Genomic DNA, 25,129 nt, shown 5'->3' on the forward strand with positions numbered 1-25,129 from the left:
ATGGCATCCTACAAAGAAATCTTTCAAGAAATAAAGAGTTTGTTGGGCACGGTGGCTCATGCCTGTAATCCCAGCACTTTCGGAGGCCGAGGTGGGCACTTCACTTGAGATCAGGAGTTTCAGACCAGCCTGACAAACATGGTGAAATCCCATCTCCACTAAAATTACAAAAATTAGCTAGGAGTGGTGGCATGCGTGTAATCTCAGCTACTTTGGAGGCTGAGGCAGGAGAATCATTTGAACCTAGAAGGCAGAGGTTACAGTGAGTCAAGATAGCCCCATTGCACAGGGTGGGCAACAGAGTGAAACTCTGTCTCAAAAAAAAAGGGAGGCAGGGAAGGAGAGAGGGAGGAAAGGAAGAGAAGGAGCAAGGAAGGAAGGAAAGAGGGAAGGAAGGGAGGGAAGATCACAGTAGCAAATATCATTGTTGTCTTCAGGGGTCACAGCCACTTCATCAGCAAACACCATCCTGATCAATGAGCAGTCATCACCATAGAGGCAAGACCGTCTACCACCAAAAAAATTATGACTTGCTTAATGATCACACACTTTCTTTTTTAAGTGATAAAATATTTTCAAATTAAGATGTATATGTTGTTTGCTTACACAAATTATAATTGCAAACTGACATAATATAGTGTAAACATAACTTTTATATGCACTAAAAAATAAAACTAAATTAGTGTGATTGGCTTTATTATGATACTCACTTTATTGCAGTTGTCTTGTATGAAACCTGTAAGATGTCCAAGGTAGGCCTGTAATGATCCTGGTATCACTTAAAAGTTTTATACTCTTATCAATTACTTAAATTACTTTTTAAAGACAAAGCCATTCTTTAAATTTCTATCTTTTTAGAATGTACACAAACTAAATAAAGATAAACTACTATATAAGAGCCAAGAAAGCAGCTAGTCCTTTTTTTACCTGAGTGGAGTTAGATAGCTGTTTTCTCCATGGCTCTTCTGTGCTGCTGTTCAGGTCTGTATGACTATGAGGTAGAGTGTGTGTATTTTGCTGCAGGTAAGGCACATTTCCATTACTTTCACTTCCTGCTATACAATTACTGCCTAGCAAGATAGTGTCTGTACTTCCTAGAATTTTTGATGTGCCACAAGGAATACAGCCTGCAGAAAAAGCTCCATTGGACAGAAGTTTTTCAACACAAGCAGGGCGAACTCCAGGCTGAGAGACGCTAGATACTCTGGTCAGAGCAGCATGTGGTTGTCGATTAGAGACGGAGTTTGTAGGCAGTGATGAATCAGCTATGGCCCCATTATGAATTCCAGTAGTTCGTACCTGAGCAACTTCTTTGTGTCTCATCTTCAAAAACAAAAAAGAAAAACTGCTGTGTAACTTTGAAAATGTGTAGTTCATACATCTTTAATTTCATATAACATTTCATGTCTCTAAAAAAACATATAGACAATAGATTCACTTTAATATATAATTCCTATAAAAAGAAGAAAGGTGTTTCAGTATGTAAAGAAATCGGCCTTTATTAACAGCTCAAGGGCAAAATAAAGCTGCTAAAGATTATAAATAATGATTCAAAAACTTACAGGCCATTTTTCCTTCATGAAACAGAAGATTTCAAATTTCCATTCAATTTACATTCTTGTCAAATCCTTCAAATCAATCATTTGGATCTAAGTTAATCTGAGTATATTTCCTTTTTAAAAAATGTGTCCATTACTAACACATATGTAAAACTCAGATATATACATCCCATGAAATATACACAGAAACTATAAATTAGCATTAATATCCTCTAAAATGATACTGTAGTAAAGAAATATTCTCAAACTGTTAATAAATTTTAGAGAAAATAAAAATATTATACATACTTGCTGCATTAAGACAAACTGACTTTCTAACTGTTCCAGCTGATGCTTCTGTGCTGGATTTAAATTATCTCTATTTGCACGCAGTTGTTCCAAGTGCTAGAAAAAGAAAAGAGATTAATATAATCAAAGTTTAATCTAAAATTTAAGACAATATAAGGCAACTCCTCACTAAAAAGACTACACAGAACCTTTGCAGGATGAAAGACAGTGATTCCTAATGAATGTTAAGATAGTGATTCTTTTTTGTTGTTGTTGAGACGGAGTCTCGCTCTGTCGCCCAGGCTAGAGTGTAGTGGTGCAATCTCTGCTCACTGCAACCTCTGCCGCCTGGGATCACGCCATTCTCCTGCCTCAGCCTTCTGAGTAGCTGGGACTACAGGTACGTGCCACCATGCCCGGCTAATTTTTTGTATTTTTAGTGGAGACAGAGTTTCAACGTGTTAGCCAGGATGCTCTCAATCTCCTGACCTTGTGATCCTCCTGCCTTGGCCTCCCGAAGTGCTGGGATTACAGGTGTGAGCCACCACGCCCGGCCCCGATAGTGATTCTTAACCAATGTTACTCAAGCTCAAAATCCTTTAAGAAGTCCGAAAAAGTGGAAAGGGTGGTGCCTCACACCTGTAATCCCAGCATTTAGGGAGGCCGAAGAGGGCAGATCACGAGGTCAGGAGATGGAGACCATCCTGGCCAACATGGTGAAACCCCATCTCTACTAAAAATACAAAAATTAGATGGGTGTAGTTGAGCATGCCTGTAATCCCAGCTACTGCGGAGGATGAGGCAAGAGAATCCCTTGAACTCAGGAGGCGGAGGCTGCAGTGAACCAAGATCACATGTCACTGCACTCCAGCCTGGCGACAGAGTGTGACTCTGTCTCCAAAAAAAAAAAAAAAAAAAAGTCTGAAAAAGGCAGTAAAATCTAAAATTCTGAGGAAAGCTGTTTTGTGTGGTTTTAGTTAAATGTATTATGGGGCAATAAAAGTTCAAAGACAAAGCTATTTAGCTTAAAACATTTAATAATAAAAATGCTTAATGCAACATTATTTGTAACAGAATTACTGAAAAACATGTAAATGCCCAATAGTTGAGATCTGTTTAAATAACAGATTTGCCCCACCCATGCAATCATAAATCAAAGAATAGAGAAGCAAAACACAGACACAGAAAGATCCTCAAGATACATCTTTAACAAAAAAACTAAGATCCTAAAAATATTTGTAAAAGTATTTACAAATTTACAAAAATTCTATTTTGAAAAGACAAACTTGGAGATCACACCTGGGCAACAAGAGTGAAACTCCATCTCAAAAAAACAAAAGACAAAACCAAACCAAAAAAAAACAACAAGAGAGACTTGGCCAGGTGCAGTGGCTCACACCTGTAATCCGAGCACTTTGGGACACTGAGATAGGCAGATCATTTGAGGTCAGGAGTTCAAGACCCGCCTGACCAACATGGTGAAATCCTGTCTCTACTAAAAATACAAAAATTTTAGCTGGGCATGGTGGCGCATGCCTATAGTAGCAGGTATTCGGTAGGCTGAGGCAGGAGAACGGCCTGAACCCAGGAAGTGGAGACTGCAGTGAGCTGATATCATGCTACAACCTTCCAGCCTGGGCAACAAAGCAAGACTGTCTCAAAAAAAAAAAAAACAATACACAAACACATTTGTTTGTACATGCACAATTTACATCTCTAGAAAAAAACTGTTAACATTGCCTGTGCATGAAAAACTAAAAATAGGTGGCTAGAGGTAGAAACTGGAAGGTGCCTTCACCTTATGTCATCTAAGTTTCCTCTCCTCTCACAAAATGGATTCTGATTCCTATTATCCCGGAAAATGTGGGCTCGTTTTAATTATATTCATATTAATTTAGTTAATCATCATTCAATTTGACACTTAATACCTAAAAAACAACATTTACTGTTTCTACTGCTTTCGAATTGGGGGAAAGATCGTCAAAGAATTCATACCTGTAATTTCTGTGGTGTCAAACACAACGAATAAACTTGCTGTACTGGATGATGTGAAAGACTCTGGCCACCATTCCAGTTATCAGAACCATTCTAAGGAAAATTTAGTGTAAAAGATTAAGAATATTTGCTTAATTTCATACACTTAGAGTTATGACTAGTGAGAACCAAGTGACTAGGAATCGGAATAGGTATATATATGACATCCTTTTAAATCATTAAAAATTATTAAAAATGCACAATTAATTCATAAACTTACACATTTAGAAAAAAAGGACCATATTTAAATTACGTCTCAAAGAGGTAGAAAGGTGGTCTACTACTATCCAACATTCAGTTTATTTCATCGTCAGAAGTGATGGTAAAAACTGTGTTAAAATTGTAAAAGCAAGGAAATGAATAAAATGACATGATGAACACAAACTTATCCCTACCTTCTATATTTAATGTGATGCAAAGATTATGGAATAGAAATACTGCTTCACTTTCTGATGTCCACAAGCTTAAAATACAGTCCAGGCACAATTTCAGAAGAGTTAGTTTCATTTTTGACTGGGATTTTCCATATCTCTAAAATGTATATATACCTTTGTTGGACTAGATGTTCTTTTCTTCTTGGCAGGACTGGACAGGCCTTCTACTTGGCTAGAAGTAATCATGTGTAGTGACAAGGATTGCTGTAAAATTGGTGTTTGACTGTGGTTTAATACACGTTCAGTATTTGGATCATGAGCTCTATAAGCCTAAGGATCACAGAAGTAAGATAAAAATATGGTTCTACATATTCCTAATTCACTCCTTCAAATTATAAAACTTCATATACTTTTCAACACTATGCGGACATCATTGATGGTAATTATTCAAAATTATAATCAAATGAATCATCAAGGGAGCAATGTGTGTCTTCTTCAGAAAAGTTTCATCTTTTAAACTTAATAAACAACTATAGAAATGTCACTTAAGAAATTACTTTCTAATTATGAGAATATACAAAGGTTTAAACTGGCACCCGTATTCCTTCCCATATCAGAGGGAATTTTATTTTGATTTTCTAAAACTCTTTGGAATTAAAAAATTTTTATTTTTTAATTAAAAAGATTTCTCTATTTTAAAGTCAATCCTTCGTTTAGTGAAATAAACTTGATTACTAAAGAGTGAAAAAAAAAACAACCCTTAAAGCTGGGCACCTACAGAACATAACCCAACTTCTCACCTGCTGTGCTGTGTTCATGGCACCCTGCCTGGAGGTAAGCTCTGCGGGGATTGGTAGGCTCCATGCCTCCTCAATACTAGGAAGTAATTTAGTTTTATTCTGTAGACTACTTTGTGGAAGGTTACACAACTGAGCCTAGGAAAAATTATGTAAAAAGCAAATTTAACACAAGCCTACTTGAGTAAGAGCAAGTCCACTAAATCTTCCTCAGGGTTATAGGTATTTAAAAAAAAATTCTAAATTTGGGGATTTTAGGTAGATGTTAAATATAAAGAGGGCAACTAGAATATTCTTCTAAGAATCAGAACAAACACAAGCTCTATTTTTCAGTTCTCACAGATATCTTCTCATGAAATTTTAAGCAAGAGTGAAAAATGGCATTTGTTATTTTCTCTACAATGCTATGAAAACTTAAAAATGTAGATAAGCACACTGAAAAAGTTCATGCATAGTAACGTAAAATGTAAATATGCATCAATAAAGTAAATGTGCAAAAGAACATAGTTTACATACAGCATTTCACTTAAAATTAAATGAAAAATAATACCACAAAATATTACAAAATATGGAAACAAGGTAACATCAAAACACAAATAGACAAACTTGCCAGCCACCCTTCTCCTGCCAATTATTATAGGAATATACGTGTCATTTAAAATATACTATTTAAAATTTTTACCTGTAGAAATTTAATTCTTGCAGCAAGCGTAGAGGTATTACTACAACGTTTGCTTCTAGCTGCATTTAGGTAGCATTTAATGGCATCTTGAGGTTGATTGCAGGATTCATAGAGAGTACCTAGGTCCATCCAGGCTGCTGCATGCCCATGGTCCAATTGTACAGCACAAATATATGCCTGTAAAGCATCCATAGGCTGATTTTGCTGCTGATACAACACACTGGAAAGAAAAAGAATGCTGTCAAAAACTACTGGTTACTTTCGTTCGTTTATTTTTCTGTTGTTTTCAGACAGTGTCTCACACTGTCACCCAGGCGGGAGTGAAGAGGCGTTTCCATGGCTCACCATACCCTTGACCTCCCCAGCTCAAGCAACCCTCCCACCTCAGACTCCTGAGCTGGGCCTATAGGACATGCCACCATGCCTGGCTATTTTTTAAAATTTTTTCATGGAAATAGAGTGTTACCATATTGCTCAGGCTGGTCTTGAAACCCCGGACTCAAGAGATCAACCAGGCTCAGCTTCCCAAAGTGCTGGGATTATAGGCATGAACCACTACATCCAGCCAGTTAATTTTAGATTACTATACAGTACATTAGATGTTTCAATCATCCAGTGTATCAAGCGAGCTTCTACTGCTTTTATATACATAGCCTTACCCTATTGAACACCATGTATCTGCACTTGCTTCTGATTTATCAATAGATTGCCTGTAAGATACAAAGGCATCCTGAACTTTCCCAATACTTGAATAACACCTAAAAGGAAAAAATATAAATAAATAAATATAATTCCATTAATAATTTATTTGCCAAAAAGATGAACTGTATTCCAAAGAAGAAAAAGTGGGCAAGCATATGAGTATGTGTGTAAATATGATTACTGAAATACTTTATGATTTTACCTTGTCGATGTACATTATATGATTTATTTTAATCTCTATTGTAACTTGCTGTTAAATACTGTCTTGAAAGAGCTAGTACATGTTATATTAATAAACTTTTCTGAAACTATTGAAGATTTCTTCAATACTATAATATTAAGGGTTAAACATAAAGCTCTCTATTTACACAAGTTTGAACGCAGGCTTCCTACATTATAAGAACAGAGTTAAATCTAAAGAGAAAAGTACCTTTGATAATGACTTTTATATTAGGATTTAATAGTCCCCTTCCACTTAGTAACACTCAGAACAATCATTCTTTGTTATCTGTGTGACTTGTTTAAAAAAGTAAATCTATTGTAAAAATGATCAACATGTAATTCTCTACATATAAAGTTTTTAACTTTATATTCTTTATGATGGAGGAATTCTATGTGTGTGCATATGTTACCAAGAAGCCATCTGTATAATTTCACTTTATTATGACATTAAATGATACAAAACAGCAAAAACCCTACAATATCTTTACTGGTACAGGTACTATAGGTTGATTACTCAATCTCTTCTAACTTATGTACCCCAAACAGCTGGGAACCACAGATTAAAACAGAAAACATAAGAAGAGGCATTTCGTATAGGTTTGAAAAATATGTGCAAATATTACTCAACCTACAAATGGAAATTTTTAAATCTAGGCTATCAACTTGAGATATGTATTTTAAAGGGCAAGTGATATGATTAAAATGAAAATAAACGTGTACAGACAAAACCATATTAGACACTGGTAAAGAACTATAGGGGAAATAACAGAAATGGCAAGACAGAAAAAGATGGGGAAAAATAATCAAACTTAAGGATTAATAAAGACTTGATGATGTGATTAGAGAGTAGGGGTTGGGGGGGCAATTGTTTTAAGCCTGGTTCACTGGGAAAACAGCAGTTATCATTTAAAAATGAACAAAAGAAAACACACACACACACAAATCAGGAAAGCTGCTAAAGAACACCACGAAGAAGGTTTTTAAAAATGCTAATTTAGATGTGATGTGAGGACTTTGGTAATGTTCAGTAAAAACAACCAGATGTGGAACCGAATTATAAGCTAACTTAAAGTCAGAGATTTTAATTTGGAATTTACTCATACGGGAGAGTGATTTAAGAACACAGGATGCATGTAAGGGAGGTGTAGAAACATGTCTACAGAATGAGTCATTAATGGGCTGGGAAATACAAGAAATGCCAGTAACTGAAACAGAGGTATTTAGAGGATGCATACAAACTGTTGTGGGGGAGGGGAGTTGTTGATAAGAAGATACTTAATGACAATGTAACAGCGACAGACACCAGAAAGAATGTGAATATAAATAGAAAAGAAAGAAATTTTCTTAAAACCAATTTCAGATTATCAGACAAATCTGGCTAATACTGGAAGAAATAAGCAGTATTTTCTCAGACCAACATTTTCCAATTCCATTTCCAAAAAGTGCAAACTAGAAAGCCAATGCACCGAAACACAGGTCTGAGTCCAGTCACCAAAAACTTTCCCTTTAATGCAACATGTCTAGGCTCCTCTGTGGTAATCTAGAGTAATACAAAAAGCACAGGGTATATTTGAGTTGCAACTCTTTCTCTGATAATAATTACATGTCACCTTGAGGAAAACATTTTATTCCTCTGGACTTACTTCCTACATCTATAAAATGAAAGAGTGAACAAAGGTATTCCCCTAATCTCTTCCAAATTTAACATTACACACAGTTCTGTGACTCCAGGAGACTATTTTAACTGAGGCAATAACCAGTGTCGTTACAAATGTATTACTACATCCCCATTTCACTTTGATATGTACAATCCAATTGAAAAGCTAAATAAATATTCAACACAGCCCTAAATAATGACAAATTATCAGATGCCTATGTGTTTTACTAACACCCAATGTCCTTATGCAGAGCTTTAATAACTTTTAAAGTATAACTTTTAACACATCATTTTTTCAGCACAAATCACATTAGAAGCATTAAATCAGAAGGCAGTAGATGAGACTGAAAAAGGTAAAAGCAGAGAAAAAATTTTCCATGAAACCAAAGCAGGTTAATTACCTTCATCTGAGAAGTCAACAAAGTTTTCTGTGAAAATTTTAGCTAAAAACATTAAAACCAAACCACACCCCAATGCCTTAAATTCATATGACTCAGGGAAAGCCCTTTGTCAATACTACTTTCCTTACAGAGCTATAAAAGTATATTATTGAAACTAATTTTACTTCCTTTTTTTTTTTTTTTGACATAGAGTCTCACTCTGTTGCCCAGGCTGGAGTGCAATGGCAAGATCTCAGCTCACTGTAACCTCTGCCCCTGGGTTCAGGTGATTCTCCTGCCTCAGCCTCCCAAGCAGCTGGGACTACAGGCATGCACCACCACGCCCAGCTAATTTTTGTATTTTTAGTAGAGACAGTGTTTCACCATATTGGCCAGGCTGGTCTCCAACTACTGGCCTCATGATCCACCCGCCTTGGCCTCCCTAAGTGCTGGGATTACAGGTGTGAGCTACCGCACCTGGCCTTCATTTTATTTTTTTGAGACAGGTCTCACTTTGTCACCCAGGCTGGTGTGTAGTGGCATGATCACACCTCACTGCAGCCAGCCTCCTTCCTCACAACCTCAGCCTTCCCAGTAGCTGAGACTACAGGCGGGCACCACCACACCCAGCTAATTTTGGTATTTTGGGTACAGACAGGGTTTCGCTATTTTGCCCAGGATGGTATTTGACTCCTGAATTCAAGCATTCCAGCCTCCTTGGCCTCCCAAAGTGCTAGGATTATAGACATGAGCCTGAAACTGTAATTTTAAGCATCTTTCATTACATTATCTTATAAAATGCTACAAGAAGTAAACAATAACAACTATCCTTTACAATAATGAGATATTCCAGTACTATAACAAAACATGCAACGAATCTTATTCTTGAAAAAAAAAAAGCAAAAAATGTCCTGGTTCACAGTCTTTCTATTTATAGTAAAAAGAACTGCTCAAATATAATAAAACTTAATGCCACAGACCAATGTTTACACCTGCTCCGTTTGGTAATTAACCTCTTTTAATGTTACTGTATTAAGGCAAAAGCTAACAGTATATAACAGTGCCAGCTCTAAGCCTAAATGCTACTTAGTTCACTTGCTCTATTTAGTAACAAAACTATTCCATTGAGTAATAAAGCCAGGTTGCTCAAAACACTTTGTTGTGCAATGCAGATATAAAAAAGATTCAGCTTCTCCTCAACTTGAGTGGTGGATCAAGTCAAAGTTTGGAACTCTCAAGTTTTGTATTACAAGCAACCCAAGGTCAAATATTTTATAAACCCTAGAGTTCTCCATTACAAAAACTTTACCACAAAGCATTAACTTCATTTTTATTATTTATCATTAACAGAAGACCAATATTTTTAATAAGGAATAATCCTAACAATAGTCTCCCTTTAATATAAATACGCTTTCCTTTCAAAAAAAAAAATTGTACCCAAAGTTAACAGAAAAACTAAATTTGAACATGTCTGCATGTCAAAGTTACACAAAATGAGCTACCCTATGTAAAAAAAAAAACAACCAAAATTTACCACTGAAGCAAATCAGAGCAATTAAATTAAGATATAACCTTGTTTTGAAAAGGTGCCTGACAGTTATAATTGACTCCTCTCAAGAGTTAAGAAAAATTGAGATGTCAAGTAGTTTATTTATTTTTTTAATTTTTGAGATGGAGTCTCTATCTCCTAGTTTGAAGTGTAGTGACATGATTTTGGCTCACTGCGGCCTCTGTCTCCTGTGTTCAAGAGATTCTCCTGCCTCAGTCTCCAAAGCAGCTGGGATTATAGTCGCCTGCTCACCACACCCACCTAATTTTTGTAGTTTTAGTAGAGATGAGGTTTCATCAAATGATCCGTCCACCTTGGCCTCCCAAAGTGCTGGGATTACAGGCATGAACCACTATACCTGGCCTCAAGCAGTTTTAAATGGACTATCAATGATTCCACAGTTAACAGCAAAGCCAGGATTTAAAACCCAGGTTTCTGAGTCTTCAATCCATTGATCTTTGCAACACACTAAATTACAATCTAGTGATTTAAAAAAACACGTACATGTACAAATATGTATTCTATCAGACACATAAATATTATACCAGTAGGTATAATTCAGACAATCAACATTCAAAGTAAGAAAAATATGGAGAAAAAATGTCTGGGTTACCAAAAATTTTTTATGTTCCTACCATAACGAACAATAATAACTTATGCATTTCCTCTAGAATTTCCACTAGCACTGTAATTTGAGAGCTATGATTAATAAAAATATTTCCATATTAATATACAAAATCACCAGCCAAGATTATAAACAGCAAATTTCTACTGATGACTGACAGATAAAATTAAAACTTGGGGTTTTGTTGAATATTTTTTAAAATGCTAGATATCAAAGGAAATACAATTTAAATACTAAATTGAAAACTATTCGTGATTATTATGTGATGGTACCCTTTAAAACCCTTTTAAGACTCTTTAAAAGCTAGCAATAACTCTACTCAGATTAAGAAAATGTGATGGTGATATCACAACTCTACTAAACACAAAAATCATCCGGGCGTGGTGGCACACCCCTGTAGTCCTAGCTACTCAGGAGGCTGAGGCACAAGAATCACTTAAGCCTGGGAGGCAGAAGTTCCAGTGAGCCGAGATCATGCCACTGCATTCCAGCCTGGGCAACACAGCAAGACTGTGTCTCAAAAAAAAGAAAAGAAAAGAAAAACATGAAAACAAAATGTAGTAAGTAAAAGAAGAGTACCTCAATAAGAGCAACTAAATTCAAAGCTATCTATTTTTACCTCCTAGGAACTTTTTATTTTCTAAGCACATAATATAATTATATTTTAATGTGAAATAAAAAATATAATTATTTTAATTAGGGGGATATTTAAATTATATTTTAAACATTAATTATATTGTAATAAAAATGTAATTATATCTTAATTTTAATTAAATTACGATTATAACAGCAGTAAATAACCACAACAAAACTTCAAGTTTATATGGGAAAAGCAAAATAAAATGTAGGTTCGAAGAGCTATAGGAGTAGTATACAGTGGATACCATAGATTTTGTTTAATAATTAGATTAATAACTACAGCTACACAGACAACTGAAAGACTAATTGGGAACTAATTAATTAATTAGTTAATTAATTTTGAGACAGAGTCTTGCTCTGTCACCTAGGCTGGAGTGCAAGGGCACGATCTCAGCTCACTGCAACCTCTGCCTCCGGGCTCATGCCATTCTCCTGCCTCAGCCTCCTGAATAGGCACCCACCAACACGCCCGGCTAATTGTTTGTATTTTTAGTAGAGATGGAGTTTTACCATGTTAGCCAGGATGGCCTCGATCTCCTGACCTTGTGATCCGCCCGCCTCGGCCTCCCAAAGTGCTGGGATTACAGGTGTGAGCCACCGCGCCCAGCCGGGAGTTTATTTTTAAAATTTCACTTCTCAGATTACATTTTATAAAATCTACAAATGATTTTACATTACAAATAAACTCTAGATAGCAAGAGTGTTTCATCTCACCTTCCAAGAAAATACCACGATTGGCCAGAATTAGGATCTGCCTCCAAAGACTTTTGGAGATACGGAATAGCATAGCTTTCCTTTGTGGCTTTGTCTCCTACTAGATCCATATTATGATGCATCCAACCTATAATTAAGAAGTTATAAGCATTTACCCATCATTCTACTTCTTCAGTTTCAAGAAAATCATGCAGGAAACAGCGAATTACTTTTTCAGTAATTTATTCATGTAACTTAGATCACATTTTCCCAAAATTTAAAACTACCAAACAAAGTTTAGAGAAGTTTATTTCACACAAAATGATACAATCAAAGCTAAAAAGGGATCTTAAAGCACACACAGATAACTAAATGATTTTAGGAACTGGATTGACATGGAGATGACAAATCAAATTCTCTTTTATAAATTTAGTTTGGAAAAAAATGCAAGTTATAAATTTTAAGTATAAAATTGATAAATTTACTGTCCTTTAAAGGTTACCATGCAGTGAGAGAATTTCAAAAACAACTTTCAACCCCATGCTTACATCCAAAGAATAAAAAAATGCTTATGTAATCAAAGATAATTCATTTACATTCCTTCTGCTGCTGTTGTTGAGATGGAGTCTCGCTCTATCGCCCAGGATGGAGTGGAGTGGCACAACCTCAGTTCACTACAATCTCTGCATCCTAGGTTCAAGAGATTTTTCTGTCTCAGCCCCTCAAGTAGTTGGGATTACAGGAATGGGACACCATGCCTGGCTAATTTTTGCATTTTTATTAGTGACGGCATTTCACCATGTTGGGTAGGCTGGTCACAAACTCCTGGCCTCAAGTTATCTGAACACCTCAGCCTCTCAACAATGTACTGGGATTACAGGCATGAGCCACCACACCCATTTATATTCTTTTTAATAGCTGCTTTCGGACTTTTACCTAAAATATAATCCTTTATAAAATCTCAAAATAATACAAAGTAACACTTTAAACAACTTACAAAAGGCCTCGTACATTACTGACATTATTTATTTATAATAATAACATTATTAATGTCACAGCATTAGATAAACAATCACAACAAAACTTCTAGGCTATATGGAAAAAGCAAAATGAAAACTAGGTTCAACGAGCCCTAAGAGTGGTACACAGTGTGTGCCACAGATTTTTGTTTAATAAATAGATTATGAACTACAGCTAAATAAACAATTGAAATCTAATTGCTAAATGCTCAAATCAAATCAAAAACAGTCTGTCAGCTGTGACTTAATTCAAGTGTATAAAATTAGCTTTCCAAAAGCATCTAAGCAAAACTCTGCCCAATTGCTTTTGAAATTGTGGATAAAACAGTGACAGAAAAAAAATTTATATTACCACCAACTTGAGTAAAAGTTAGGATTTTATTTGCTTAGACCAAAGCCAAAAAATAACTGTACTGAAGGACTACCAACAAACATTAACCCAAATAGCAAATACAATCAAGATAAATAAGCAACGAAATTAATTACTAGGGAGGGGACTTGCTATATTCTGTATGATAACATATTATTTTATACTACTTTCAAACACTAGATTACCTTATTTTCAATATGAGAATGTAACAGATTTTTGACAAGAAAACCCACTAAGATGTTCTATATAATTTTAGGTGAAATGTTTCCATTGATCATGTATCAATACAACTATAAAGCAAGTTTAGTATCCACTTACCAGCTGTGTGATAATCTTAATCTAATTTACTTAACTCAAACCTCATCCTGTCGTCAAGCAGTAGGGGAAGTCCAGAATCCAATACTAGCTGCAGTAAGCACTATCTTTTTTTTTTTTTTTGAGACGGAGTCTCGCTCTGTCGCCCAGGCTGGAGTGCAGTGGCGCGATCTCGGCTCACTGCAAGCTCCGCCTCCCAGGTTCACGCCAGTCTCCTGCCTCAGCCTCCCGAGTAGCTGGGACTACAGGCGCCCGCCACAATGCCTGGCTATTTTTTGTTTTTTTTTACTAGAGATGGGGTTTCGCCGTGTTAGACAGGACAGTCTCCATATCCTGACCTCGTGATCCGCCCGCCTTGGCTCCCAAAGTGCTGGGATTACAGGCATGAGCCACTGCGCCCGGCCTTGTTTTTTTTCTGTTTGTTTGTTCTGAGACAGTCTCGTTCTGTTTCCCAGGCTGGAGTGCAGTGGCGCAATCTCGGCTGACTGCAGCCTCTGCCTCCTGGGTTTAGGTGATTCTCCTGCCTCAGCCCCCCATGTAGCTGGGATTACAAATGGAAGCCACCACGCCTGGCTAATTTTTGTATTTTAGTAGAGAGGGGGTTTCACCATGTTGGTCAGGCTGGTCTCAAACTCCTGACCGTAAGTGATCTGACCATGCTGGACCCCGACAGTGCTGGGACCTGGCCAGCACTAAGCACTATCTTTATACAGATGGTGAGAAGGAGTGTGCTTGATACTATGTTTATCAACAATGAAAATACACTTAGAAAACATTTATACAGTAGTCCCCCATTACCTTCATTTTTGCTTTCTATGGTTTCAGTCTCCCAGTGCCAAAAAATATTTAATGGAAAAATCTCAGAAATAAAATATAAGTTTTAAATTGCATGCCACTCTGGGTAGCATGATGAAAACTCAAACTACTACAGCTACTCCTACTCTCTGTCTAGTGTATCCACACTGTCTATGCTACCCAGACAGTAGTCACTTAGTAGTCATCTTAGCTACAAGATTAGAAAAACATAATAAAATACAGGGTATGGAACTATCGGAAGCTTCCAGAGTATCATGGAACATATAACTCCGGGAAAACAGGGAACTACTGTAATAAAATTATTTATTTAAAATTTTACCTCAAAATAAGATGTAATAATTAAATGTCACATTTAGTCTTAACCCATAGACTTCTAAATGAAAACAAATGTCTAAGCAGAGGGAAAAAAATTGAACCTCAAAAGGAAAATCTCTTCAAATTAATGTAATGTATAATAAAAGTTTTCATGTACCTAACTGTTGCAATACAGTTGCTTTTACTTGTGCAGGAAGGTTTTCTGTCTGCAAAAGTTGTTCATATGCTTCCTTTGCAGAATGATACTTCCTCTAAAGAGCAAAGGAAAAAGAATATTTAGAGAAAAATAGATAAAATAAAAATACTCTTGATTTTAACAATATATACATGGCCATACCTAACTTATAAGTAACAAATAATAAATCAATACATAATGATGAATATTCAAGATTATAAATGTGATAATAAAAAATAAAGTAATATTACAATATTATTAAAATAGCTAGCAATGAAGATTTACATACTAATAATGTTTAAGAAGTTTCTAGTACCATAAAAAAGTAACAAAGTAAAAAGTGCTAATATTTTAACTGAATATTTATTTTGCCCAGGCCAGCCATGTTTCAGATTACAGCAAAAAAACTAACATTAAATATAACAAGGTGTAACCAAATATTCCAACATTTAAAAAAAATCTGTATCTTAAATGCCACAAAAAAACTGCAACCTTTAACTTCATTTAAGTAACACTCATAAAGCTACAGGAGTATTCTATCAGAAAATGCAATATTAGCCTAGAAATACTTTCAAAGAGAACAGTAATTTGTTAATAGATCAAGTACCACTATTCTTTACAAACTACTGCTCTTAGCAAAAAGTACAGAATCAAAAAAGTGCTTAAAATTTAAATTCAAAATTTAAAATATACAGTTCTGGAAAATACTCTTTAGAAATATTTATAATTTTAAAGACATTACATTTTCCATAGATATAAAGTAACTGTTTGTAATATTTAAGGTTATAAGCAATTTTCTAAGTAAAACCATTTGCACAGCTCTACCTCACAAAGTACTAATACAACTAAAACCTATTATTGTTACAGTTATAAAGTTAAACTCAACTCCTCCAAACTAAAATAAAACCAATAAATATTGAATCTGAAATATACGTAGCAAAACCATGCTAAACAATGCAGTAAGAAAGTGGCTTGTACTTATAATCTCAGCTGCCTAAGCAGCTTTAACATTTTAAAAATAAAATAACAAAATGATAGAGTGCCATTTCAAGAGCTACTAATGATTGTAACAAATTAGCAGAGCAATATTACTAAATCAATGCTGTGTAAACTGGGACTGAAAATAAATGTAACCAAAACTGACAGAGAAAACAGTGAGAGGTAAACAACACTATTTTTCTCTCTCTCTTTCTCTCACACACACATGCAAATAGCAAAACTGACCAAAACCAGGTGAAAGCAAAAGTCACAAGTAATGAAAAATGAAGTAAAATATAAGCACTTAAATTCATAAAAAACACATTTTCAAATAGGGCACTAGAGATCACTGGGGAGTATCAGAAGGAAAGAAAATACAGAGTAAAACATTCAAAATATTTTAACTGCAAAAAATTACAATTAAAAATGGCTAACCATCTCAATGCAAAAAAGCGGCAGAGGGCATGACAAAATGCATCACTTTTTCATGATTAAACAGAAAAAATTGGCTTGGCGAGGTGGCATATGTCTGCCATCCCAGCACTTTGAAAGGCCGAGGTGGGTGGATCGCTTCAGCCCAGGAGTTCAAGACCAGCCTGACCAACATGGTGAGACCCCATCTCTACAAAAAAGTATAAAAATTAACCGGGCATAGTGTCGCACACCTGTAATCCTGTAATCTCAGCTACTCAGGAGGGTTAGGAAGGAGAAGTGCTTGAACCTGGGAGGTGGAGGCTGCAGGGAGCCAAGATTGAGTCACTGCACTTCAGCCGAGTGACAGAATGAGAGCCTGTCTCCAAAACACAACAATACAAAAACCCAAACCTCAAAAATTATAAATGGAAGGGAGATTCTTCAATGTAAGAAAGGCCATATGTGATAAGCCCTCCAAAAATGTCAGTGAAAACACTGACAGCTTTCCCCGTAATATCAAGAACTACAAAGGAAACCAAAATCACATTTCTACTCAACTTAGTAATGAAGTTCTAGCTAAGCAATTAGACAAGAAATAAAATGCATTCAAGTCAGAAAAGCAAGTAAGCTCATTTTCCTGAGATGATATGATCTATTAAAAAATTATTAAGCATACACAAAAACCACACACACACAAACACACACATGCACACACAGCAAAGTTGCCAGATTCAAAATCAACATTCAAAAATTAGTTGTACTTTAGTCCCTCCTTATCTGCAGTTTCACTTTCCATGGTTTCAGTTACCCACATGCAAATGAAGTCCAAAAATAGTAAATAAAAAAATCCAGAAATAAAACAATTTATAAGTTGTAAACCATGTGCTGTTCTTAGTAGCATTATCAAATCTCACAACATTCATGCCACTGGGAACTAAGTCGTCACTTTTTCCAGCGTACCTGCATTATATATATGTACCCACCCTGTACATGCTTCTAAGTCTCTTACTTAGTTGCTATCTTGATTATCAGGTTGAAAACCATGATCTATATAGTGTCCAGTACTATTTGAGTTTTCAGGTAACCTAAGGAAAAGTCTTAAAATTGTCTCCCACAAGCAAAGCTGATGGAGAAGTTGTAGGGGTATGGGGATGAGAAGGATTACTGTACACTAACCATAGCAATTAACAATTTGAAAAGAAAATTAAGAAAACAATTCTATTAACAGGATTAAAAAGAAAAAAATTTTGAAGGAACAAATGTACCAAAAGTGAAATATCTGTACACTGAAAACTACAAAAAATGCAAAAAGAAATTAAAGACACAAATGAACGACAGACATTCTGTGTTCATGAACTGAAATTCCTGATACTTTTGCAATGACAGCACTTTCCAAAGCAGTTTACGGATGTAAAACAATCCCTATGAAAACTGCATACTGATTTGCAGAAAATGAAAAACTCATCCTAAAATTCACATTGCAAAGGGCCAAAAACAGCCAAATAACTGTTGAAAAAATAAAGTGAAGAATTTGCACATTCAAAGTTCATACAGACTAAAACATGATAGTAAATGAAACAATACGGTATTGGTATAACAATAAAAGAGAGCCCAGAAATAAAATGCCCACACAGATGGCAAACTGATTTTCACCAGAGGTGCCAAAACATGTCAATGGAAAATAGTGTTCTAAACAAATGGTGCTTGAAAAATTCAATATCCACATTGAAAATAATGAAAATTGGTCCTTATTTTATACTACATATAAAAAATTAACTGAAAATGAATCAAAGCCCTAAATGTAAGGCTTGAATAGTAAAACTGTTAAAAAAAATTGCATGATGTCTTCACATCTTGGATTTCACAGTGATGTCTTAAACCTGACACTAAAAACATAGGTAACAAAAAGAAAAACTTGACTTCTCCAAAATTAAAACTTCTGTGCATCAAAGGACACTATCAAAATAGTGAAAACCGCAAAGTGGGAGAAAATATATACAAATCATGTATCTGGCAATGGGATTAATATTCAGAATATATTTAGAACTCCTACAATTTGACAACCAAACCCCTCACAACCAATTCAAAAAAGGGCAAAGGATTTGAATAGACATTTCTCCAAGAAGCTATACATGTGGCCAATAAGCACATGAAAGGATGCTCAAAACCATTAGTTTAAGGGTACTCTAAATCAAACAATAATGAAATATCACTTCACAATCACCAGGATGAAGGACGTGGAGAAACTTGAACCCTTGTGTATTGCCATTAAGAATGGTACAAATACTGTGCAAAACAGCTTGGTGGTTCCTTAAAATACTAAACAAAATTATATTTCTCAGCAATTCCACTAGATACATACCCAAATGAAAACAAAGACTCAGATAAATACTTGTACACCGCTGTGTATAGCAGTATTATTCACAATTGCCAAAATATGGAAATAATCCAGCCGTTCATTTACAGATGCACTGCTAAGCAAAAATATAAATGTGAATGAGTATAACAAAATATTGTTCAGGCACAAAAAATAATGAAGTGAAAATGTGAATGAACCCTGAAGATTCAAAGCTAAGTAAAATAAGCAAGACACAAAAAGATAAATACTGTATGATCCATTTGTGTGATGTATCCCAACACAGACAAATTCAAAGACATAAAGCAAAGGACATCACGAGCTGAAGTCAGAAGAAAATGAAGACTTAGTAAGTACAGATTTTGTATTACAAATGATAAAAAAAGTTATGGAAACAAACAGTGGCAATAGTTACACAATACTGTGAATGTACCTAATGCTACTAAAATGGCACACTTAAAAGCACATAAAATATGCCTTAGGAGGTTGAGGCAAGAGGATTTCTTTAGGCCAGGAGTTTGAGGCCTGCGTGTGCCACATAACAAGACCCCATCTTTACAAAAATGTTTTAAAAACTAGATGGGCATGGTGGCACGTGCCTATAGTCTTAAAGATAAAAGAAGAAAAAAATAGTAAATGTCAAGGGATGTTTATTTCACTAGTTATAAAACAAACCAACAAACAAAAAACAAGAAATACAGTCGGTATAGCATGCTGCTTTATGAAAAGGTTTATACATAAACCTATACATAGATTTGAGCCCAGGCTGGTCTCGAACTCCTGGCCTCAAGCAATCCTCTTGCTTCAGCCTCTGAAAGCACATTTTATTATTTTTAAGTGTACCATTTAAGTACATTCACAGTGTTGTATAACCATCATCACTATTTTCAAAGCCTTTTCACCACTTGAAATACAAAATCTGTCACTTTATTAACTCCCCATTCTCTTCTGACTGCAGCCCCTGGTAACCTTTACTTTAGATCTTTAAATTTGTCTATTCTGGATATTTCGTATAGGTAGATCACAGCATTTGTCCTTTTCTGCCTGGCTTTTTATTTTTATTTTTTGAGAGCTCATTGCAACCTCCACCTCCAGGGTTCAAGACAGTCTCCTGCCTCAGCCTCCTGAGTAACTGGGATTACAGGGCACATGCCTCTACCGCCAGCTAATTTTTGTATTTTTAGTAGAGATGGGGTTTCACCATGTTGGCCAGGATGGTCTTGATCTCTTAACCTCATGATCCGCCCGCCTCGGCCTCCCAAAGTGCTGGGATTACAGGTGTGAGCCACCGTGCCCAGCCCAGCTTATTTCACTTAGTCTTTAAAACAAAGCAAAACAAAATACATTCTTATATCCTCAATACCCTAAATTCTGAAAATTTTTAGAGAAATTAGTACATAAAAGTGTTCTCATTAGCAAAGCGGTTTGGGAACTATGACAGAGAAAACAGTAAAACTTTTGTTTTAGCTTTTTATATTTATTTTAAGCCACAAAAATATATCCACTGAAAATATTAAAATAAAGAATAACCATAAACATTTAAAAAACATCTTCATCCAAATGACATGGTGCCCCCACTCCATATCCCCAAGCAATTCTTGAGTTAGTAATACTTAAGACTCATCTTATGCACCAGTCCTAGAATCAGCCACTTCTCCAAGGAGCACTAGTTCCTTTTACTAGAGAATAGTATTAGTAACAAAGATCCAGGCAGTAGGTGTGCTTGCTGATAGTGTGGCATCACTGCTTCAGTTCATCTTGGCTGACAGAACAAGGATATACAGATATATATATATAGCTGTCTATATAAAAATACATTAATCCAAACGAGTTCATACTGATATCACCAGATATAATCCATTTCCCATAGTACATTCTACTATCCCCCAATGGCATATTTGTAGACTCCTACCCTCAACAGGGAATAAACTGCTCCCAAGAATACCATTCGTTTTCTTATTTGCAGAATTTCTTATTTTCCTATTTCATCTTCTCATTTCTTTTTCTCCTCCTCTATTTTTCTGTTATTTTCTATTTCTTATTTCACTGTCTTATTTGTAGAATGCCAGTATGTTATAGTTTTTGAATTTCTAAAATTTATCCCCATAACAACTTTCCCACTAACAGCACAATTCTTAGGCATAAGATTGTTTTATTTTGTTTAAATGTAGTTTCATTTCCAAAGATCAGTAGATTTCTCCCATTACTCTCTTCAAAGAGATGATGTGATACATTTATAACAAAATTTATTTGGATACAGTCTATGTTCCATTCTGGAATTTCCTGACCTCACATTATTTTTTTAAATTTTATATACATTTAAGGTTCGTTCTTTAGGCTCTAAAGTCAGTTGCTTGTCTTAAATAAGTAAGCTAATGTATCCAAGATAATGTCATATATCCAACAATAGAGCAGCATGCAAAATGATTTGATTATTCTAACATAGCCTGGGGGCTTCATCTAATTATCACCCCTCTCTAAACTCCCTGAAAACACCTGATCTCATTACTATCCTTACAGTTTTTACAAAATGGCAAATAAATAGATTAACAAAGTATGATGTCTTTTTGTAATGGCTTCTTTAACTTAACAATGTGTATTTAAGATTCAATTTTGTTGGTACGTGAATTCATAGTTCATTCCTTTGCAATATTTAGTAATATTAAATAGTATGTATTAGCACAGTTTTACACACTCACCTAGTGAAATGTATCTTGGTAGTTTCCATTATGCAGCAGTTAGGAATAAGCATTCATACACAGATTTTTGTTAGGAAATAGACTTTCAAGTCAGTTTGGAAAACGTGCAGAAGGACTTGAGTAATACGTAAAGTCTGTATTTAGTATTATAAGAAACTGTCTTTCAAAATGACTGTTTCAATTTGCGTTACCAAAAGCAATGGATTATTTATTTATGTTACTGTGTAACTTACCAGACATAATATTGTTAGGCTCTTAAAAATTTAGACTTTCTAACAGTTGTATGCTAATAGTACTAACTTATTTTTTGTTTTAACATGAATTTACCTAGTAACATCTTTTCATGTTTATGTGCAATCTGAGTATCTTCTTCAATGTCTTTCTCTTCATATATTTTCACCATTTTAAATATTTTATTATTATTATTACTACTGTTGGGTTTTACAAGTTTCTTGTATCATTCTATAAAGCCCTTTATTCAATATGTGATTTTTACATATTTTCTCCCAGTCTATGGCTCATCTTTTCAATCTTTTAACAGTGTTTCTGAGAGCAAAAGATTTTAATGCTAATTATCAAATATGAGTATTTTTTTCACAAGGATGGTACAAAGTGTTATATCTAAAAACTAATAATAAAGACAACTTCTTATATATTTGTATACTTGTGATCCATTTTGAATTCCATTTTGTGTACAGTGTGAGGTAGAGATCCACATTTTTTCCGCATAAATGTCCAACTGCTCATTATCATTTTTTGGAAGCACAATGCTATCATCACTGTATTATACATAGAGAACACTGTCAAAATCAGTTGACTAGACAAGCCCTGGAAATCACTTGAGACACAACCAAAAGACAGCTTAGAAAACCAGAATTGGAAGTGTAAACTAGCTAGGCATTCTGGGTCTAGACCAATGTAGTAACAGTATTAGGACCTCCCACCTAAAAGAACAGCATGCCAGGCTCATTCCCATCACTGAAAATACAAACAGTAGAGCACCCAAAAAAGTAAAAGAACCTAGTGGATCCCTTTTAATAAATGGCATATTCAAAAGTCCTTTTCTAAGTGTCCTTTCATCCCCGTAATGCTGAGACTACCTTCCCCAACACAAAGAGGCACCAGTCAATGTGGCTGTGGAAAGCATCCTCTTCCCGTGAAACAGCACCATTAGAGTGAGAGCCTGAAGGAACACTAAATAAACAAACAGAATAATGTAGAACCACCAATCTCTTACAAACGAATTTTGTTTAGAACCACAGTCTGGAAGAGTAGAGACAGAATCTACATCAGAAAAATGCTTCAATAATCACTTCAAATTCCCTTGAAACAAACGAAAATGACAAAGATCTCAGCAAAGAAATACAAGTTTAAAATGAAAGAAATTGAATTATAAAATTTAAAGATGCTAAAACAAAACTCACTGAACAGCTCAGTAGCACAGCAGAAATGAAAAGAGAACATAGTCTTCTGTTACAATGAACTTGAGGACTTGGCAACATAATTTACATTTGCACAACAACAAAAAAAATCAGATTAAATATATACATAAAACGAAGACCTATGGACCAATAATGAAATATCAAGCATTTACAACATAAGCATTCATAAATATGAAGCACATGTGACAAAAAGAGTAAATGTTAAAATTATGGTTAAATGTCACAAATTGTCAACAGACATAAACCTATTCAAAAGGCTGAGCAGGCTGGATGTGGTGGCTCACGTCTGTAATCCCAGCACTTTGGGAGGCTGAGGTGGGTGGATCACATGAGGTCAGGAGTTTGAGACCAGCTGGCCAAGATGGTGAAACCCTGTCTCTGCTAAAAATACAAAAATCAGCCAGGCTTGGTGGCGGGCACCTGTAATCTCAGCTACTCAGGAGGCTGAGTCAGGAGAATTGCTAGAACCGGGGAGGTGGAGGTTGCAGTGAGCCGAGATTGAGCCATTGTACTCCAGCCTGGGCGAGAAGAGGGTGACTCTATCTCAAAAAACAAAAAACAAAAAAGGCTGAACAAAGCTCTACGGGATAAATCCAAAAATATCTATGGCAAATATGAATTTCCCACCTGAAACCACAAACAAGAAAGGAAATCGTGTATTAGTCAACTGCTGAAAGAAAAGACTTTTCAACATAAATTATATCTGGTAAAAATGTATGTCAGGAACAAAGAAAAAGAAAGACATTCTCAGATAAAGAAATTTGTTGGTAGCCAACCTGCCACAAAAAGTATGATAAAAATCGAGTTCTTCAAAAAGAAATGATAAAAAGGAATCTTAGAGAATCTGAAAGAAAAAAAAAAGAGCAGACACATGTGTACTCAAAATAAGATTTCAACATATAAGTTTATAAAACCATGCATGGTTATTTTTTAAGAAGTATCTGGTATAACAGACTTATTTTTAAAGTGGGGAAGGTAAAAAGGCAAGGAAATAGATATAAGGGATGTCTACATTTCAACTGAAGTAGCAAAATGTCGACACTAGATGTCGCATGTGCATATTGTAAATAACCAGAGAAACTAAAGAAAATTATATAGATATTTCCAAACATCCAACTGATATGTCAATATGAAATTTTAGAAGATAAATCACATAATCCCAAACAGGTCAATAATCTTCCTCAATGCAGTATGCAAAGACAACCATGGGTTTAAAAAAAAGAAAAAACTCACTGTATGCCATTTACAAACAATAAGTTTCAAATTTAACGCAGAATGAAAGTATGAGAATAGAAAAATGGCAAATAATATTTATAATTTTTTTTGGCCAGGTGCAGTGGCTCATGCCTATAATCCCAGCACTTTGAAAAGCCACGGCAGATGGATCACTTGAGTTCAGGAGTTTGAGACCAGCCTGGCCAACATGGCAAAACCCTGTCTCTACTAAAAGTACAAAAGTTAGCCAGGTATGGTGTCACACACCTGTAGTCCCAGCTGCTTGGGAGGCTGAGGCAGCAGAATCACTTGAATCTGGGAGGGAGAGGTTGCAGTGAGCCAAGATCACACCATTGCACTTCAGCCTGGGCAACAAAGCAGACTCTGTCTCAAAAAAAAATTTTTTTTTTCAAGCAAGTCTCATCTTTCAGCCTCCTGAGCAGGTGGGACTACAGGTGCGTGCCAGCAGGCCCAGTTAATTTTTTGTAGAGACAGGGTGTTTGGCCATGTTGGCTGGGCTAATCTTCAACTCCTGGCTTCAAGTAATTTGCCAACCTTGTGCTCCCAAATTGCTGGGATTACAAACGTGAGCCACGGCGCCCCACCAGGCCTGGTCTTAATAATAATTTTTAAAGACAAAAATGTGGCTGGGTGTGGTGGCTCACACCTGTAATCCCCAGCACTTTGGGAGGCCGAGGCGGGGAGGATCAGCGTAAAATGAATTTACCAACCCCATGCTGGGGTCTGACATCTTGCCTGGCAAATACAGACTCTGGAAACATAATTTAAACAGTCATTTAAAAACCAAATGTGGACTACAGTAATAAACAAAATC

The 25,129-nt window shown here is 35.5% G+C and overlaps 1 protein-coding gene across 43 annotated transcripts in view; it reads right to left on the reverse strand.

Moving 5' to 3' along the window:
• The window catches only part of UTY (ubiquitously transcribed tetratricopeptide repeat containing, Y-linked), a 249,115-nt gene that overhangs the window by 119,527 nt on the left and 104,459 nt on the right, over positions 1-25,129 (reverse strand). For 7 of the 43 annotated variants that reach the window (XM_063804975.1, XM_063804995.1, XM_054677195.2 and 4 more), the window contains 7 exon segments: positions 15,173-15,266; positions 12,202-12,328; positions 6,373-6,471; positions 5,714-5,933; positions 3,822-3,914; positions 1,848-1,943; positions 928-1,323 (listed from right to left, as the gene is read on the reverse strand). In XM_063804975.1, coding sequence (XP_063661045.1) covers positions 928-1,323; positions 1,848-1,943; positions 3,822-3,914; positions 5,714-5,933; positions 6,373-6,471; positions 12,202-12,328; positions 15,173-15,266 — 1,125 coding nt within the window. 43 annotated transcript variants of the gene reach the window in all.

This window comes from Pan troglodytes, chromosome Y (genome assembly GCF_028858775.2).
Source record: "Pan troglodytes isolate AG18354 chromosome Y, NHGRI_mPanTro3-v2.0_pri, whole genome shotgun sequence".
In the NCBI taxonomy this organism is placed as follows: Eukaryota; Metazoa; Chordata; class Mammalia; order Primates; family Hominidae; genus Pan; species Pan troglodytes.